The sequence below is a fragment of the Panthera uncia genome, chromosome X (genome assembly GCF_023721935.1).
Source record: "Panthera uncia isolate 11264 chromosome X, Puncia_PCG_1.0, whole genome shotgun sequence".
NCBI classification, from domain to species: Eukaryota; Metazoa; Chordata; class Mammalia; order Carnivora; family Felidae; genus Panthera; species Panthera uncia.
In genome coordinates, this window is record NC_064817.1 from 3,952,517 (window position 1) to 3,973,560 (window position 21,044).

The 21,044-nt window shown below is 46.7% G+C and overlaps 1 protein-coding gene across 1 annotated transcript in view; it reads left to right on the plus strand.

Moving 5' to 3' along the window:
• Positions 1–21,044, plus strand: part of STS (steroid sulfatase) — a 130,091-nt gene that overhangs the window by 99,531 nt on the left and 9,516 nt on the right. Inside the window, 2 exon segments of the mRNA XM_049643357.1 lie at positions 7,857–8,016; positions 15,092–15,213. Coding sequence (XP_049499314.1) covers positions 7,857–8,016; positions 15,092–15,213 — 282 coding nt within the window.

Here is a 21,044-nt window from a genome sequence, read left to right on the forward strand (position 1 = left end):
GAAGACGTTCCCCAACCCCTGTCTCCTACCTGGCCCCTGAGGGAAGATGTTCCCCAACCCCTGCCTCCTACCTGGCCCCTGAGGGAAGACATTCCCCAACCCCTGTCTCCTACCTGGCCCCTGAGGGAAGACGTTCTCCAACCCCTGTCTCCTACCTGGCCCCTGACAGAAGATGTTCCCCAATGCCTATCGCCTACCTGGCCCCTGAGAGAAGACGTTCCCCAACCCCTGTCTCCTACCTGGCCCCTGAGGAAGGCGTTCCCCAACCCCTGTCTCCTACCTGGCCCCTGAGAGAAGACATTCCCCAACCCCTACTCAGATGAGTCAGCAGTTTCACGTTGTGCTCGAGGAGTTACGTGTAACTCTTCAGACTGAGTCAGTTCATTTTAGGGGTGTTTTTACAATGTTTTTTGAGCACTGATATCAGGAGAGTGTTGCACTGATATAGCCTGACGGAACGCAGATAATTCTGTCACGTCCATTCATTCCGAAGGTGTTTATTAAGAAATCACTTAGGATGACCAGGAGTAATGATGAACTATTCAAGCTCACTGCAGAGATGAACACGTTCCTTCCCCACCATCACTTGCAGGATAGGCACCTCATTTCACAGCTGGGAAATCTTTGGTCAAGTGATGGCACCAGCTAGAGCTGTAATTTGTGGGCTTTGGTCCCTGGAATGAATAAGTGAAGAAAAGCTTAAAACATAGCATCTTGGGTGAGAAAGCATTGAATTTGTGCTTCTACCTGCATTATTGTGGTTTGTATGCATGCTGGGTATCCACGTTACACGGTCATGGAGGTGCCCAGGAGGAGAGAAGTGGCAATGAGATGATTTCACAAAACTCTGTGCTCAGATCAGGTATGAGAATGACTGGCATATGCTCTTGCCACTAAAAGTGATTTGACCTGCCGGGTGGCAGCATCAGAAAGGACAAAAATAGAAGCCTGGCCCGGAAGCAGCTGTTCCTGACAAGAGGCTTGGAGTAAATGGTGGCATTTTCTCTGCATTTGCCTGGAGAGATTGGGGAACTCAGCCATCCTTCCCCTGTGACTTCTCATCGTGGCAAAGTGCCATCTAGATGTTCAGTGTGCGACTTTGACAGTTACTTGACCAAGTTGTAAATGTACTCCCTTTTCTTTCTGCTCATGCATTTTCAGGGGAAAGAAAAAGCAATCCAGATTTCTTACCCTGTTTTTCTTGTCTTTGTCCTGCAAGACATCTCCAACTTTCCTGCCCCTGTTTGTCCTCCGTGACGCCACTCACACTCTGTGGTGGCAGGGTGGGTGTTCCTAGGTAGCAGGCATCCCCCTTGTGGTTTCTGTGGACTCCCACTCAGAGGCATCTGGCGGGACATCTGAGCTCTCCCTGCAGACCTGGAATTCCTGTTGGTTGAGATCCTTGTTCATATAACTGTGTTCCCTATGGGGTTCTGAGAATCAAGAAAACCTAGCATTCCGTAGCCCAGATTCTGGAGCCCTACCTGGTGCCATCACTTGACCAGAGATTTCCCAGCTGTGAAATGGGGTACCTACCCTGCAAGCAATGGTGGCGAAGGAACATGTTCATCTCTGCAATGAGCTTGAATAGTTCCTGGAACATGGTGCACTCCATCATTACTCCTGGTCACCCTAAGTAATTTCTTAATAAACACTTTCGGAATGAATGGAGCTCACCATTGTAGATGCCGTGAACTTCACCAGGGATAATCGTGGCAGTGACTGGGAGAGTCAGCTGTCCTGTTTCAGCCTGATGGACGCATTTTGCACATAGCCTCTTCCATGGACTGTGGCAAGGGGAATAAGAGTGAGAGCTACACCATCTGATGAGCAAGACTATTTGCTCACGAACACATGCCTGGAAATGTGTGATCATACTTAACCAAAGAGGTTTCTCCCTAAGCCGAGTGTGCACGGAGTGTTACGGATTTTTTTAATGTGCATTTTTTTTTACCATTCTTGTAAAATGAAAGAAAAAACACTCTTTTTACAGCTTTAGAAAATTGCACGGGGTTCTGTTTATTGATCTATTTCCTTCTGAATATAAATTCAGAACTTTAAGATGAGGGTCTTTGGATGTTACACGTAGTGGGTTCATATTTTCCTGACAGAGCATCATGGTTCATCCCGAGTATGATAGTTTCTTATCAGAAAAGTAGCCTGGGATGCCACCATGCACGTGGTCCTGCCAGCCCTTACATCCAGGTGGTCAGTGAATGGCTGGGCCCCAGGAGCTGCAGACACACTGCCTCCCATAGTCCTGTACCTTTCTTTCTTTCTTTTTTTTTTTTTTTAAGTCCTGTACCTTTCTTGATGGTGCTCGGAGCACCGCACCTGAGCAGAGCTAAGCCCCTTCGCTGCACGCAGAATTGTTGCCTCCAGGGGACTGTTTCTGGCTTGGAGCTCTTCAGGGGAATCTTAGATCTCTGGCAGGGTGTGACTTCTCTAGGTTTCCTCTGGGAGTTTTGTGGTGATTTCAGAGGAGCTGGACACCAAGCATGCTCTCATACCCTTTTCTTCCATCACCCGGAGGTTCGGGATCTCAGAGCAGAGTTCCCAGAGTAGATTCCTGATACTTGAATCATCATCTACACATACCTTGGATGAGCCTGTGGATTTCTATGGCACTGTCTGTATTGTGGGGGGGGGGGGTGCCTGTATAAGTGGATAGGCATTTATGGAAATGGTAACGTTTATATAAATGGAAAGACTATTTGGTTTTCTTATGGTGAAACGGAGTCATATTTACAAAATAAATACAAGTATCTCCTTTGCTGATTTTTTCAGCTTTTTTTCAAGTACAGCTAATAAAAATTGTATATATTTAAGATGCACAACTTGACGTTGAGGTGTATGTATACACTGTGAAATGATATCCACAGCCAAGTTATTTAACATACCCATCATTTCATACGGTCACCATTTTTTTCTTTTTTGTGTGTGTGGTAAGAACACGTAAGATCTCTCTGTTTTCATGTACGCAGTGATGTGATACGGTCTGGTTAGCTGTAGCCCCCATGTTGCCCATTAGATCCTGGAACGTATTCAACTTTGTACCCTTTGACCAGTATCTCCCCATTTCCCCAGTCCCATGCCAATGCCAACTGTCATTCTGCTCTCTATTTCCATGAGTTTGACTCATTTATCTTTCTGTGTCTGGCTTATTTCACTTGGCATGATGTTCTCCAGCTTCACCCATGTGGATTCATGGCAACACCTCCTCCTTTTCTGTGCCTGGTGTTCCCTTGTGTGTGTGTGTGTGTGTGTGTGTGTGTGTGTGTAATTTCACATTTTCTCATTTATCCATTGATGGGCATTTAGGTTATTTCCATATCTCAGCTGTTGGGACCAAAGATTAGTGTTGGAGAGGTTGTGCAGAAAAGGGGACCCTCCTGCAGTGTTGGTGGGAATGCATATTGGTGCAGTCACAGTGGAAACCAGTATGGAGTTCCCTCAAGAAATTAAAAACAGAGCTCCCGTATGACCCAGCAATCCCACTGCTGGGTACACATCCAAAGGAAATGAAGTCAGAATTTTGAAGAGACATCTGTGCCCCGTGCTCATTCCAAGACATGGAAATCTAGCCAAGACGTGGGAACTTGGGCACTTCCCAGTCCTGCTCTCACGTGGATTTGCAGCCAGGTGTCCCTGTACCTTCACCTGGTGAGCTCCAGTCAGCTGTCCTTGAACACTGCCTTTTTCCTTAAAGAAGATGCACCTGTTCACTCACTTCTGGAAGGGTAAAACAGTGTGCCCGGGGTTGTGGTTCTTAATCCTATAGTTCAGATTTGTCTTTCCAAGTTTCTTTTTTTTTTTTAATGTTTATTTATTTGTTTGAGACAGAGAGAGAGAGAGAAAGAGAGTGAGCAGGGGATGAGCAGAGGGAGAGAGGGAGAGAGACAATCCCAAGCAGGCTCCTTAACTTCGGGAACTACCTGCCCTCAGCCCCGTCAGGTGTTGCATCTACACAATGGAGAGTGATGGTAGCACCACTGTGGGGTAGGTGGAAGGATTCAGTGAGATGAAATGCATATTATAGACCATCAGAGTTTGCGTCTATACATGGGGAGTGATAGTCGCGCCCTCGTGAGGTGGTTGTAAGGAGGTAGTGACAAAATGCAGGTCATAGTCCATATGGCATGGTACGTGATCAGTAACATGTAGCCATTAGAAAGAGTATGTATAAAACCCTGTGAAGTAATTCGTATTGTTCTCTCTGCTTTGTTCTAGAGAATGCCAAGTACTTAGTTAACCGGGGAAACACACGTATATTTATAGCATCTCTATGTGTGTCTTTAGTACAGTTTTTACTTTAGAGTTAGTATAGATTGACAGAATTACAAAGATAGTGAGGATAGCTACTGTTTTCCCTGCACCCAGCTTCGTCCAGTGTTAACTTTCTGCATAACCGTTGTTATTTGCTGAGAAATTAACTTTGGTACATCACTGTTAACCATACATTTTGCACTAAAGCACTCTTCTGTTTCAGAATCCAATCTGCAATGCCATGTTACATCTTGAAGATAAAAAATTTTAAAGGATTATTTTTTGTTTTTGTGGTATTTTGGCCTACCTTCTGATTTATTTGTTTTATGTTAACCAGTGGGGCAAGAAATATATACATTAGCCGTTAATTAAACAAGATCTTTATGTTAGGTAGCAAACTTATTTTGTTGTTCTTAAATTTACAGTGAAGTTCTACGGGCTTGATCTGGTTGAAGGATAAACATGAAAATCCCATGAGTTTTATCTAGAAGGATGACCATGAAAATTTTGTGAGCTTGATCTAGGAGGATAGTCGTGTGTGTATCCTATCAGCTGGATCCCACAGAAGGAGAAACATGTAAAAATTATTTGATGTTCATCTAGAAAGATAGTCATGTGCATATTCTATAAGCTTAATCTTGCAGAAGGACAAACAGATGAAAATCCTATGAAGTTCATCCAGAAGGGTAGCAGGTGCATGTCCTTTGGGTTTGAACTTGAAGAAGAATAAGATTTAAGTCTATGATTTTCATTCAGTAGAATTGATTTAAAAAATTCCAGGAGCTTGATCTAGTACAACAAAAGGTGAAACTTCTATGAGACTCACCTGGTAAGAGAAATGTGCATATCCTGTGAGCTAAATCTCATACAAGGACAAAGAGATGAAAAATCTATGAGTTTGATCTGGTAGGATAAGCAAGGGAAAATATTATGAGGTTCATCTAATGGAAGGATAAACAAATGAAAATTGTCTGAGGTTCATCTAGTAGAAGGATTTTGCGTGTGATAAGCTGTGAGATTGATCGTGAAGAATAAACAGATGGAAGTCTTTGGGCTTGATCTAGTTGATGGATAAGCAAGTTTAAATTCTGTGGGCTTGATCTAGTACAAGGCTAAACAGACGAGTCTATGAACTTGATCCAGTATATGGATAAACACGTTTAAAGTCTATGAGTTCAGATAAGCAGGTGAAAATCCTACTATCTTGATCTGGTAGAAGCGTAAACAGGTGCACATTCCGAGTTTGCTCCAGTAGAAGGATAAGCAGGTAAAATGCCGTGAGCCTGGTCTGCTATTCGCATAAGCAAGTGACACTTCTATGTGCTCAATCTCGTAGAAGAAGAGTCAGACTAACTCACACCTTGAGGGTCCTCCTGAAGCTCCCTGAGCTACTGACAGCTTGAATAAATTATGGCAAATTATTGGAACTTCCCTATTCTTTGATGTGGTGTCTGTGATGCAAGAATAGTAGTATTTGTCAGATAATTACCTTAAGATCATGTTGAGAAGATATGGTGCAATACTTTTAACTTTTCCTGGGGGCCATCATGGAAACTGCAAAGGATAATGTGAATTTTTATGTGAGTCTACCCTGATGTCTATGCGTATAAAACATTTAGTGCCCAGAGTTTAAAGATCTTGCTTGTAGAGGAGTTGAGTCAAGAGTCGTCAGCTACAATTCATTCTGCAATGGACAGAATTCAAAAACCAGCACAGTCATTAAAAACCAGCATTAAGAAGTGAAGCTTTGCTTCAAGATCCCTTAAACCTCTGTCTCCTGTATTCCACTTTTAAACTTAAAAAAATTTTTTTTAATGTTTATTACTTTTGAGAAAGAGGCAGAGTGAGAGCAGGAGCAGGGGAAGGGCGGAAAGAGAGGGAGACACAGAATCCGAAGCAGGTTCCAGGCTCCAAGCTGTCGGCACAGAGCCCGACACGGGGCTTAAACCCACGAACCGTGAGCTCATGACCTGAGCCAAAGTCAGACGCTCAACCATCTGAGCCATCCAGGCGCCCCAATTTTTAAAGTGTAAGTGGCACTCAGGTCCTTTGTCAACCATGCATCGTACTCATGCGTTCTATCCCCGCTGCACATCAGTTTATGTCTCAACTTGTTCATTTAATTTAACTCTTAATCTTACAAAGCTTGAAAAAGGTACTTTGAAGTAGCTGAGCGTTCGTTCGCTCCCTTGTCTCCAGCCCAGCTTCCAGCGTGGTTATTCCTGTGGTGTTCAGCGGTGCCCAGCTCATTTTAAAGCCACGCTGAATTACTTCAGGGGAAAGCCGTGCGTCCGGTTTTGCACCTGTCCCTGTGCTAGCTGCATGGCTTGGGGTCCGGCCCTCGCCTCTCTGGGCTCTCGCGCTGGCATGCCTGTGTCCCTCCAGGTGCGTTAGTTGCAGGCCTCGGAGGGCATCTTGTCTGCAGAGCCACTCTGGACGGAGCTCACCATTCCGTCGTCTCCCCACACCCCATTCACGCTCTACTTGCTTATGGTCAAGTCACTTCCTGTGGGCAAAGCTGGTTTCTTCACCGAAACAGTAAGAGCTACCCTGCTAGCAAAACTAATAGCAGTGGTGAAAATGGCGATTTGGGCGCTCTTCTTCTGTTCCAGACACTGGACGTGACACTTGGGGTGATTCCATGTAATTGGCAACCTAGTGTTGTCCTGGGGGAACTGAGGCACAAGTGTCTGAGCCGCACAGCTGGCGTTTTCCTTTCCTGCAGCTGCACTAACAAACACTGCAAATGCAGTGACTCGGAACAACACAGATTATCTTACAGGTGTGGCGTTCAGATGCCCAAGGTGGGTCCACCTGTGCAAAGCTCTGTGTTGGCAGCTGTGTTCCTTTGTGAAGGCTACCGGGGAGAATATGTTTCCATGCTTTTTCCAGCATCTGCAGGCAGCTGCATTCGTTGCCGTGGGCCCCCTCGTCCATTGTCAAGGCCACCCTCGTACCACCTTCCAGCCTGTCTCTCTCAAAAGATGCGGATTGTTTCTAAGGGCACAAGAATGCCATCAACTAAACACACAAGGAGCCTAGAGATTACTTCCTGGGAAGTTGGAAATCTTAGAAATGTTCAGTGGCAGAAACACAGACCAGTGGACTCACCTTAAATGGGAGAGACGCGGCTCACAAGTCCTGTTCCCAGCCCTCCGGAACTATCCTGGTCTGAGAGACTTTGAGGAGTTGGGCATGGACATTTTGGGGGGCCGTTACTTTTCCTGCTAACCTGGTGCGAACTAGAAATGGAATGTCAGCTTCGTGAGTCCATGGTCATTGACCTGAGCCCTCTCTCGCTGGGAGAGTACAGTCGCCCTAGTTCATGACCACCGGGCAGTGCCAGCCGTGTGCCATGCATAATAGTGACCATGTCGTATGTGGTTTTTTTCATCCCATTGTCTGCTCTGTTGCTCACGAAATTCTCACTGAATCCATGCAGGTAGAGCACTTTGTTCATCCAAATCACCCGCCCCATGTTGAACGTTGAAGAGTGCGTTGGAATGAGCCTTAAACTAAGCTTTGAAAAGACATATTCCTGTTCTCTCTCTCTCTCTCTCTCTCTCTTTTATTTTATTTTGACGTTTTAGGGGGAAAAGCAAACAACTGGGAAGGGGGTATCCGGGTTCCTGGCATTCTTCGGTGGCCGGGAGTGATACAGGCCGGACTAGAGATTGACGAGCCAACAAGCAACATGGACGTGTTTCCCACGGTGGCCACACTGGCGGGGGCTCCATTGCCTGAGGACAGGTACTGTGACTCAGATGCACGCGCTGTCGTCTCCCTCGCATCCACCAGGCGAGCGCGTTCGGTTTGCCTGCATGACGGCGTGCTGTCTGTCGCCACTGCACTTGTTACCCATGTCCCGTTATGGGACTCACTGGCGGGGCCGCTGGTGTAAAAACGCCGTCAACCCCATTATCCCAGTGGGTAGTAAACTCCGGGGTGTGGTGCAGTGGCACGGTCCTTGGCTTTCATGAACCGAAGGCTTTGAGCATGTCACTGACCCTGTCTCTCCCGCCACGCCGTCCACGGGCTCTGGGGGTAGCTGGGCAGATGCCTCTTTTACCCCCCCTGCCCCCCGTGTTTTTGCTCCCCTACCTTCCTTTTGGTCCCACTCAGCTGCTCTCTGCTGCAGCAGCAAGAAAGGCAGCTGGTTCCGCCGTTAACGGCCCTCCCTCCCAGCATGCCTTCAGTTAGCACATTCTAAATGAAACGTCTTTCTCTTAAATTTAAGTACAACTTCCTATGACATTGCCAATGGTTTCTTCTTAAGCGTTATTACCAATCTGAAGAGTTTTAAGGGAAGCACGCTGATTAATTGTTTTCATTAGTTTGGTGGCAGACCAGGCTCATGTCATGCAGGCGGGCTGCAAATTTTGTTTAAATCCCGCGGCCAGCGGAACCAAGAGGAAATGGGAAACCAGAGAGGGAAGCACAGCTTGGCCCGAGCTGAGTCCCGGGATAGGTTTGCTGATCTCCCATTGCTTTTAAGATTGTGTCACTGTTCACTCTTTCCTTACTATTCTCAACTTTTTTCTTGAGGCGTATCTTCTCCCCCAAACACGCGTGTGTGCATGCGCACGCACCACAGGCAGCTTCAGAGAGCTCAGCCCTTCTCAGACTTTGTGTTCTCAACCCCCATGTCCACTCTTGAGTGACTGAGGAACCCAAAGACGTTTTGTGTATGTGTGTTATGCCTATCAACCTTTATCCTATGAGCAATTAAACCTGAAAAAACATTCGGCGCACAAGAGCGCCCAAGCCACATTAAGTCCGCGAACAGCAGGGATGATGACGTCTCCTGCCATGAGTCCACTGGCAAAGTCCACTGTGCGTTCCTGGAGGGGCTGTATGTAGCACAAAGGGCACAGAACGTTGGGTGTTCGCGCGAAAATAGTTTTGACCTCGTAGACTTCTTGAAAGGATCCCCCAGGGTGTCTGGGCCACACTCTTGAGAGCACGTGGTGCTGTGGATGACAGCAGGTTGGGTTCAAATCTCGGCTTCACTGCTGGGCAAGTGTTTACCTTAGTGGGCCTTGATTCCTCACCTGGAACATGGGTTCAATAACAGCACTGACCTTGCAGGCTCAATGGAAGGACTAAAGTCACAAGAGCATGTCAATGTTGGCCGTGTTCATTTAATGTGCATCTGGGACCATAGAATCATAAGATTTGAGGGCTAAAGGCGACTTTTAACATCTACTTTGTTCAAATACTTTTTCTGCCTCAATGACAGAAAACACGGCAGCAGGAAGTCATAAAAAGTCTTTCCTTATGTGAAGCCAAAAATCTCACTTTCTATCTCATCTACTCACTGGCCCTTTGTTCTGACCCTTGACGTAAAACTTAATCTTTCCTTAACTAGCTCACACAGAGTGTTCAGGTGATTTCATTAATTACATTTTTCTCTCATGGCTCATACTATTAAAATCAGCACTGCTTTTGCTTTCCCTGTGTCTTTAAATGGGTTCACATGTAGTTGTGGAAACACAAGGGAAGGAAAGGATCAGAGGCTGAGGAAAATCCGTTAAGGGAAATCTTGCTGCTGGCCCTTCCCTCCCACGCCAATCTGAGGCTCACGGAGGTCAGTCTGTTTTCCTTGCTCGTGCGCGTTGAAGAAGGAGGCAGCCTCCCTCTTCAGCAGGCCCACAATATTTGATGTGTGAGCCATCTCACCTATAAGAACTCTTCCACAAGATTGAAGATGCTTTTCATGGATCTCACGGATACTTTTTGGCCCAAGTCAATGTGACGATACTCTCTCTGGGTTCAGGTTTAAGGCCTGATAAAATGCCACCGTAATCCTAGAGACTACTCAGATAAGAAAACTGAAATCCTTCCTGGAAATACAGTTATCACACAATATCTTATTTAAATCACAGTGCAAACCAGGTCCAGAAAACATCCTTATACATCTCTGCCCTGGAAACTTGGAACATCTAATGGTATGATTCTCTCCCCGCGGGGGTGACTCTTTCCCCACCAGGGGCCATTTATCATTGCCTGGAGATATTTTTGATTGTCTTGACCCAGAATTACAGGCATCTAATGGCATCCAGAGGCCAGGGATGCTGCTAAGCATCCTGCGAGATACAAGACGTCTTCCCACAAGGAGGAATAATTCAACCAATTATGTTGGTAGTGCTGAGGTTGACGAAGCCTGTCTGGAGGCTCAATTATTACTCTTTTATGGAAAATATTGTTACAATAGATTAACCTCAGCAAAACGGTTCAGTGAAAGCATGTGGACCACATTCCCATATGGATATCCATCTATAAATGGTACACAAATACCTACTCTTGAGAAAACAGCCTTAACTCTCTCCCAGAAAGATTGGTGGAAATCAGCCTCCCCGATTTCTTGCTTGAGCAGTATTAAATTTACATTCCTCAGGAGAATAAACTCACTTCAAGGGTTGAACCCGAGCTGTCTGATGGGAGCTTAACGAGGTGCCCTCACATCTTTCTGGTGTTTTGTTGCAACAGGAGGATTTCTGTTCAAAAGACCCCTAGCCTTCAGGTACAACCTTGTCGTTCTCAAGAAGCGTTTTGCATCTGGTAGCTGGCTTTCCTGCCCAATCAGAGCTCAATAGGACACGAGAAGCCTTCAGCGCAGGATTTCTACTTAGGTCAAAAGAGCAGTGGTCAGAGATACACATAAGATGTTTTCGCTTTGCAAAGTCTCAGCGCTACGGCGAGAATCACTCTCTAATTTGACCCCATAGTGTGTCTGTATGAGATTCCTGTCCACAGTGAATTTGCCTTCACACATACTTCAGTGATTCATTTGCATTCCGCCACACAGGTTTATCAAAAGAACTTTTGGTGGCCATTACCCCAGACGTATTCTGAAAAATCATTCCCCCCTGTGTCTCCAAATGAGCTGATTCTGGAAATAAATGGAGGGCAACCTTTGTGTGTATGTGTGTGTGTGTGTGTGTGTGTGTGTGTGTGTGAGAGAGAGAGAGAGAGAGAGAGAGAGAGAGAGAGAGATAAAGCATAGGCAACAGGGACTTACATAAGAAGAGTATAATAATAAAATGCATTAATTCATGAAAATGAAAGCCTTCCCATCAGGACATCTTTGCAAGCAGATAGACTATCACCATAGTAAGCCTGTGACCAAGCTCCTTGTTCACAGATATTGCTGATAAAGAATTGCAACATGCCATAATTGGTGAAGCCTTTGGTAATCATCTAAATTCAGGCCATAGCCCATTCAGCTGGGAGGAAAGAAAAGGGGGTGTTGACATCTTTGAGAATCAAGTTTTGCGGGTGAAATATTTAGATCTCCTATCTCTAAATAAAATACATTTAGATCTTCTAAATAAAATTTAGATCTCCTAAATAATATAAAATAAAATTTGAGTCTGTTCACGTTAGGAAAAGAAATCAGTATTTGAATGAGCAGTATCATTTTTGTCTCATGAAGACCAGGGAAGTGACTTCATTCTCCCATTAAATGTTGCTGCCCAATGGCCAGGCAACTGTGGACGACTATTTCAGTAGAGTCCTACACATAAAACTAGTTCCCCTGCGTTTTGCAGAAAAAGGGGTGAGACTCTTCCTGTACGTACAAATACTCATGATTGGTCTTGCTTTATATTTAAATTAGGCAGTGTGTTCAATGTTTATGAATGGAGGAATTTTTTATATCATAAAAATAACTTCCGGGTTTACTTGGAATTTCCTGTAGTTTATTAAAGGTACACACACTTTGGCCAAAAAATGTCTCCCTTTACTGTTACTTTCTAGTGAAGAAATCACTTTGTTGTGAATGTCACACAGGTATCTCACCAACATGGCACCCCAGATGAGCCTCTTTGTCAGTCCCCAAAACCTTGTCTGGTCTGTACTCCCCCTTCTGCAAAGCTTTCCCCTTTCCTGTGATCCCTAAATCCTTCTGAGAGCTGGCCAGGCAGAGTTCAGGACATCCAGGCAGAGTCGAGCAGAGTCAAAGACATCCAGGAAAACTATGTGCTGGTTCACAACTAAGAGAAAGGCCAGCACATCCAGGCGGGGAAGGAAGTCACCGCAGCCCAAGGAAAGTTCCGGAAGCATGCTCTTTGCAGTGATGTGACAGTTGTCCCGTGGTATTTAATTTGATGTGACATTCTGAAATCAGCTGCCTGGAAATGAGTGCTTAAAATCATGACGGTCATTGCGGGTCAGGAGCCCATGGAGAGTGTTTCTACTTCACTTTCCAAATTAAAAACAATTTCAAATGAACACATCTTTCAGAGAATCAAGAGGAGGCTACAAAAGAACTCATCCAATTTCATAGCAGGGACTATCTGTGCACACTTGCTATGAAAACTTGAATTCGCTGGCAGAAAAGTCCCAATTAAGAGTCTTCTCAATAGAAAACAGCAATGCTTCGTGTCGCTCTGAGAGTGCCTCGTCCCTGGTCCCACAGATCGCGACGTTATGGAAGCATTTCCGCCCAGGCCGCATCAGGGGAAATGTGCTGTCTCTGGGTTATGGCCACGGTTATCGGTGACTCACACATGCTGTTTAAAACAATTCCAAGTGTTTTGATAGCTTCGACACCATTTAAAAGTTGAGCGCAGTGGGGTCACTTCCAATTTTTCATGGCAGAAATGAGCCTCTCTTTGACAGACCGTATTTCTGTAGCACTCTTAAAAAAACGGTGGCTTTTCACAGTGGCATGATTTATTGCCTACTTCTAGGGATGAGTACAGTAGGTATAGGATGTTAAAAAAAATAATAAGGGACGCCTGTGTGGCTCAGTCGGTTGAGCATCCGACTTTGGCTCAGGTCATGATCTCGCGGTCTGTGAGTTCGAGCCCCGCACGGGGCTCTGTGCTGACAGCTGGGAGCCTGGAGCCTGCTTCGGATTCTATGTCTCCCTCTCTCTGTACCCTTCCCCCACTCATGCTCTGTCTCTCTCTGTCTCAGAAATAAACATTAAAAAAAATTTTTAATTTAATAATAATGATAAGATCTATCTCTACATCCAAAGAATAAGGGAATAGAGTTGGATGCTGTGCCCTGGGAATGGACTTTTGGTCTCCGTTCCGAGGGTTCCGGGAAAGGCCTGCTCTGCACTTGAGGTGGAGGTCTGGGGACAGGGTGGTGTCCCTCTGTGTCCCCACCCCCTGGTCATTTTCCACCACCAGGAGCTTCTGTTCAGGTGCTGACAGCTAACACACCGTGTCTCATCCCTTCCTTTCTTAACACGCTGTTCAGGATTGCATATTAGTAAGGACTGAGCCTTTCTCCAAAGGGATTTGGACAGACCCAAACGAATCACTGCCATTTCAGGATAGAGATACTATCTCAGAGAGTGTGCTGCTTCTGGATAGAAGCGTCTCTCTACCTTGCTTCTCTCTCCTCCTCCCATGGTGAACAGGAATGCAGGCTTGGGGGCCAAGTCTGCCTTTTGTTCTTATTTTTAATTCACAATAATAGAATATTTTCAGTCCATGGGCTTGCACGGAGCGCGTGATTAATAACGAGGGCTGAGGCCAGAGAAGTGCTAAGCAACGAGACTATCATTACATTAGGGGTTTTTAATGACACCAAAATAAGCCACACACAAAGCTCAGGGGATGCAGAGAGCCTCTCAAGAACGCTAACCCAAATTATAGAACCAAGGTCGACTTCCACCTTCCGAATTCCTCCTGATAAGGGATGACAGGGATGGAGTGTTTTTCATCAGAGAAAGATAATCCTCAGCTGAGACCATCTAGCACTTGCAAAGTAGCTCTCTGCCCCTTGTTTTTTGTTTTCTTGTGTTTTTTTAATTTTTTTTAACATTTATTCACCTTTGAAAGGCAGAGAGAGACAGAGCGCAAATGAGGGAGGGGCAGAGAGAGAGGGAGACACAGAAACCAAAGCAGGCTCCAGGCTCCGAGCCATTAGCACAGAGCCCAACACGGGGCTTGAACTCACGGACCACGAGATCATGACCTGAGCCGAAGTCGGCCACTTAACCGACTGAGCCACCCAGGCGCCCCTCTGCCCCTTGTTTTGATGGCATGGCCCTAAGGATACCAATGACTTGAGCTGTTCTAGTGGCTGTTAATGTATGTTTAACTCAAAACAAAACGTTAGGCTTTTTCCCCCCTTATTTTAAATGCCAAATAATCTTATTTTGCTCCTAACCAATTGTATATCACCAATTGTTTGCAGTCTGGAAAGTTCCCCTTGGTCTGGTTAGATAGTCAGTCGTACAAGAGATGTTTGTATCCGGGAACAATGCATCCAAAGGGTATCTAGTATCATCAGCATTATTATTCTTTTAGAGATTAATTCCTTCTGATTTAGAAATGTGCTTCCATTGACCTCTGTCCAAGCCAAGCTGCTCCCATACCTTTTCGTAACACAAAAAGTTAGATACCCTTCTTTTCACGAGAGCTGTACTTCGGGAATAAAGCTTCCCGTGTGACAAGGCAATAGGCAGAAGTTGGGTTTAGGACGAGTAGCAGGGGGAGTGGTTGAGAGCATGGCTACCCAATCAGCTGGGTTTCCATGCAGTGGCCGGTCGTAGCTACCTGACCTTGGACTTGCACCTTCTGGCTCAACTCGTCACCATGAGATGATAATGGTCCCAACTCCTGGAGCAACTTGGAGGAGTCACTGAGTTCATACAAGAGCAGAATTGACCCCGCTACGTTGCATATGGTGCCTGACAGGGGTCAGCGAGTGTTCTTTGTGTTGGCTGCTCACTGTGTTGGCTGACCAGGTGACTCTGTGGTGCTCTCATTTGCTGGAAGGGCAGCTCAAAAGTTGGGGCGGTTTAGGCCAAGGACGATGTGGCCACTCGCCACCTGATGCCTGGCTGGCTTTGTCCCCACAGAATCATTGATGGACGTGACCTGATGCCCCTGCTTCAAGGGAAAACCCAACACTCCGATCACGAGTTTCTCTTCCATTACTGCAACTTCTACTTAAATGCCGTGCGCTGGCATCCTCGGAACAGTGAGTAACACACGCCTTCCCACGCCTCTGCTTGGCTTGCGATCAGGGCCGTGCAAGTCGAAAGGGCAAGAGGGCTTAGCTCTGCAAAGGCCAGGGAATGCCTCACCACGGTGACTGTGCTTTGTTTCCAGCCTCTGCTCCTCCTGTTTTCTCTTGTTCCCTGGGGTCCCGTCGTTGTGCAGGCACGAGGGTGTGATCCAGACAGTCAGTCGTGAGCAGCTCTCACAGGCAGAGGAAGCCCCAGCTGGCAGCCCTCCATGTCCCGTGAGCTGCCCACCTTCCCGCTCCTTGTGGCTCTGAGTCTCAGCCACCGCAGCCCCCCCTGCTGTGGGTGGCATGTGACTCCTGCTTGCAGCTTCCTCTGCCCGGGAGGACTCGCCTTCTCTGGCCTTCTCAGTGCCCCCCCAAAGCCCCGCTTGAAACACCCCCCGCCCCATGCCTGCCGTCCAGCACTTGGTAGCTTCACGCTGTCATGCAGAATGGCGTTGAGATGGTCACGCGACAGTCTCTCCAAAGCCTCGGAGGTGGCGGATCATGAGCTGGATTTAGGTCTTTAAAAGCGCAGTCCAAATGCTTCAATGTCATTGTGTACGTGCCAAACTGGGTGTCGTTTAAAGCGTGCCCTGTACCCGAAATGGGATAGAGTTCGGGTTTTCCAATGGCGGTTTTTGAGCTGTGTTTGTAGCAGGCGTGCAAGAGCAGAGCGGTGGTCCTCCGTGCTGGGACGGGCTTCAGGTGTTTCCCCATGTGTTTAATCTTTGAATCACAGTGATGTTCGCAGCCCTAAGGTGCGTGGAGCCTGGAAAGCTGGCGGCTGTGCTGGGATTGTACATGCAGTGGGTGGGTGTTGAGGGCAGGCTACCCGTTTCATCTTCAGAGATGAAGGAAAACTCCCATTTCTCTGTTGTCCCTTGGGTCCTGTCCCTGGAGGCTACACTCTACGGGGACCTCCCAGCTGATGGCTCATTCCTGAGCTCGGGCGATTTCCATACCAGTTATCACCACCATGCACTCTGCACCTGCTCACCCAGCCCGTTTACCAAATGCTTATTCAAAGAACAGCCTCTTCCTGATTTTCGAAAATTGCAAGCCTTCCCTTAGCCACAGAGACAACACCAGGTTTACCCTTCACAGTGTCTACTGGAAGGCCGGGCCACGTCCTTGCAACGTTTTCTGGAAGATAAGTAAGAGAGAAACACGAGTTTAGGATTCTCGACCTGGGAGGGTTCTGTTTGCCTGTCCCGTCGCTGTGTCCCTGATTCCAAATCTCGGCATGGACACGGGGGCTCTTTTAGATTAAGGGACACGTGGAGGTCTGAGACCTCCAGTGAATGAGAGGTCTACTCCTTCCCACCTCTTGGTATACGGAGCCTGCAAGAAACATAGAGAACGAGGTTTCTGTAAGGAAGCGCCTATCCTGTCCCGAACCTTGCAGAAGTGCATATACATAGCCCCAGCCCCCGACCCCCACCGCCACCCCCACCCCCAGCCCCGGGCAGAGACCGGAAGGAACAGATTGGATCAGGGGCTGGAGAAACACTCTGTGGAGGAGGAAAGACACAAGGGACAGAGAGAGACAGAAAATAGCAGGAAGTGAGAAAAACAAGACCCAGATTCTGATAGGCGGCTGGCCCTGGGATGAAATTTGCTGCCCAGACACACGCGGGTGACATTTCCTCCTGTGCACTTCCTGAAAGGCTGAACCGATAACAGAAAAGTGGGGATCGCGGCGCTCCAGTGCCTGAAGCATCCGTCCAGCCCAGGGGTGTCCACGCCATAGATTTTATGAGTCCTCTCTCCCTTGCCTCTCAGGCGATACCTGAAACTCAGTAACGACGGTTGTTGTCAGGCACTGTCACACTCGGCTTTGTGGGGCTCTACTCAGTAGTTCAGTGTTTATCCTGCCGGTATGTTTCAGCACCTACTGTGTGGCATCCAGTGTGCTAGAATGGTATCTGCCAGTGAGCAAAACAGACCAGATTCCCTGCCTGACACCAGGCTGTGTGGCTGGCTCTGTCACAGGCCGCGGTGGTGGAGGTGCGAGAGGAAGGTGGGACTGTCACCCGCACGCAGTTACCTGTCAACTACAGGAAACAAAGGGAACTGGTGCTTAGCTGGGTGGGTCAGCTTCCATCAGCTCGGATCTCTTTGGTGGGACATTGTCAGTGATTGCCGTACTCTGTGGTGGCACGAGGTACGTAATTCTTAAAGAAGGTTGCAGGGCCGCCTGGGGGGCTCAGTCGGTTGAGCGTCCGACTTGGGCTCAGGGCATGATCTCACAGTTCGTGGGTTCGAGCCCCACTCGGGCTCTGTACTGACAGCTCAGAGCCTGGAGCCTGCTTCGGGTTCTGTGTCCCCCTCTCTCTCTCTGCCCCCCCCCCCTTGCTCTCTCTCTCTCTCTGTCTCAAAAATAAATAAACATTTAAGCAATTAAAAAAACCCGTCCCCTTGACCTCATTCTGCACCAGGTTGAGACAACTATGCAGAAGGAACTGTATGTAACTAGAGCCTGCTTCAGATTCCGTGTCTCCCTTTCTCTCTCTCCCTCTCTCTCTAATAAATAATTTTTTTTAATTAAAAGAAAAAGAAAAGAGGGTTGCAGCCTGAGCTCAGAAGACTTTTTAGAGAACAAAAGAGAAATGTAGGATCAGGATTTAGTCACAGCAGGCCCATGCTGGAGCCAGCTCCTGGTAGGTCGGGAACCTTCCCCACGTGCTGTTAAACTGTTGCTAACGTGAGCTCAGCCGCGCTAGGGGTATTTACACTCGGGGAATTGGTGGGCACAGCAGACCCGGGCTTTCTTCCTCTCTCACAGCTTCCCACTGAGAGCTAGAATTCCATTTCCACCCCTTTGAAACACAAATCCCTTTCAACTGTTAACACGCAATGTCTACTCTATAATTCACTAATTCCATAATTATAATAATTCTGTAATTTAGTTGTCTCAGCAAGTTGAACGACATAATTTAATCATGAGCTAATATCATTACTCCCATTACATTGTAAAAGAACTCACAAAAGCATTATTATCACATGCATAGCTTTTCTTACTTTAAAATGGGAATTTTGAATTAAAATATACCGTGCAAGGTGTATTAAAAGCCTTCAGCTTTAAATTGGGGCATGTGAATCGACGTGAATTAAAAATTCAGTGTAATGGCAGCTTGATTTTATGGATAAAATTTATCTCAGAAAGCAGGAGATCCTTGGCTGAAGCGTTCTGTCACAGATTTGCAAGCTTAAGAATATAGCATACAAACTATGTTAATGGCTGAACACCCAGTTCATGTGATGACAGAGAAATGCATGGGATGTGGTCATCCTGAGGCTGAGCAAAAACGGCCTCACAAATCTGGCTACTGTTTTTTTGTTTTCATTTTGAGAGAGAGAGAGAGAGTGCAAGCTTAAGGGGAGGAGAGAGAGGGGGAGAGAGAAGCCCGAGCAGGGTCTGTGCTCTCAGCCCAGAGCCCAACACAGGGCTCTGTCTCATGAACCATGAGATAATGACCTGAACTGAGATCAAGAGTCACTTAACCGACTGAGCCACGCAAGTGCCCCACGAGCTACCTTTCAGTTCAAGTTTGTTTGAAACTTTTTTTCTGTGATTGAAAAAAAAAAAAAAAGGCATCTTATAAAGAAATTGCAACAAAACACTGTAGGATAACAGAACTCATTCTAAAATCATGTGTTTGTATCCCGCTTTTTAAAAGGTGCCTTCTTTGTGATGCCTGGGTGACTCAGTCGGTTGAGTGTCCGACTTCGGCTCAGGTCATGATCTTGTGGGTTGTGAGTTCGAGCCCCGTGTCGGGCTCTGTGCTGACAGCTCAGAGCCTGGAGCCTGCTCTGGCTTCTGCCTCTCCCTCCCTTTCTCTCTCTCTCTCTCTCTCTCTCTCTCTCTCTCTCTCTCTCTCTCTTTCTCTCTGCCCCTCCCCCACTAGTGCTCTGTCTCTCAAAAATAAATAAATGTAAAAAAATAAATAAGTAAAAATAAATAAAAAGTACCTTCTTTTCAAAATATTTTTTTTCAGTTACATCATCTTGTTTATTATTATAATTTCTGTAATGAATATGCAGATTTTGTTAACTCCTTTCTGTTCAGCGTGCCTGTGCAAGAGATAAAGTTTAAAACGAAAATAGCATCACTATGGTGAGTAAAGCCAAATGCTTGCTTTGCTGACTGCCTAAAGTTTTCACACGGTTTAGAAATGCATTTTGCCTCTAAAGTACACCTAAGAAAAGAGAGAATCCATGCGGCTGCTGGTGTCTCGTGGGTTGACGGTTACTCAGTGCAACAAAGCTGTGCTCGGCTTTCGTCTTCGTTAGTCATTTTCCGTGGGACCCCCTTCCTTGTCTGATTGTCGGCAATGGGATCCGAAGGGTCAGGAAGGAAGGATTAAGGGTTGACACCATGGGACGTGGGCGGCAGTATTTTGCGGACCAGACCTGTGTGTAGTTGAACTAACCTCCTCGCACTCGACCAGGAGTCCTGGTGCAAGTGGATGGATACACTGTTACCATTGCAGGGAGATATTTAGGCCTCAGGGGTTCCTCTTCCTCTGTGAATGCCTCCCCTAAATGCCACTTCGCACGAGCTCTGGGCACCAGGAGGGACAGGACGCGAATGCACAGTGCTAACGGCTCAGGCCGACGTGTCCTGGGAGGCACGGGCTCCGCTTTGGCAACCGGGGAGAACAAGTGTTATAAGAGGATGGAGAAGGTTTTCCTGAAACCGTGAGACTTTTATTTCATTTATTTTACCTCATTAGCGCTCAGACTCTCAGGAACGGGCTGAACATTCCGGCCGTTCGTTTCCTTTAATGGGGAGGAAAAAAAAAAAAAACCTCATAAATGGATTTCATTTTCTTCAACGTAGTCCATTAAATGTGTACTTTGACACGGCACTTTATATTACCTTATATTAGACAGTATTTGGCAGTTTTTAAAACAGACGTCCAGAGGCGCCTGGCTGGCTCAGTTGGTAGAGCGTGGGACTCTTGATCTCGGGGTTGTGAGTTTGAGCCCCGTGTTGGGTGCAGACATCACTTAAAAATAAAATCTTTAGAAAGACATCCGCTTTTCTTCTAAAGGTTTCATATGCCTGACCTTAGATTTCATGAATACCGTGGATGAAAAACGTGCCAGCTGTGACTTTGGTTAATTTGTCACAATGCAAACTTACTTCCTTACGGAGACGGAATAAGTCCACATTACATTTTCTTTCTTGAATACCAAAACACAACGTTTAGAATGTTCAAACACATTCTTGGGTCTCAGCTCAGAAGCTGGCTTGTTCTCATCTTAACCAGACGTCCCGTCTTCTGCCCTTTGCACCCTGCATACTGGCTTCTGCTATTTTCTCGTCTATAGTTTCCTGCATCCCTTTTCTCTGACTTGAGCATGAGGCGAATCTCAGTTCTCTGGGTATGCCTGCTCGTGTCTAGAAGTTGGTCCTGATTTGCTTCTGTCTGCTGTCGCACCTGGTATTTGCGGCAGGGACATGTTAGTCCTAAGCAAGGCACATCCTGTGTATCAGCTATTTGTGTCTTCCTCGGTTGTGCGTCTTCTATACAGAAGTGTTTTGTAGGTGGTTACATACTTTGTCCCCTGTTAATCTTTCATTCTTCCAATTTGTCACCTTTGTGTGTCTGTGGCCATGATCTGTCTTTTGAGAACATACTTCCTGGGGTGCCTGAGTGGCTCAGTCGGTTGAGCGACCGACTTCAGCTCAGGTCATGATCTCACGGTCCGTGAATTCGGGCCCCGTGTCAGGCTCTGTGCTCACAGCTCAGAGCCTGGAGCCTGCATCAGATTCTGTGTCTCCCCCTCTCTCT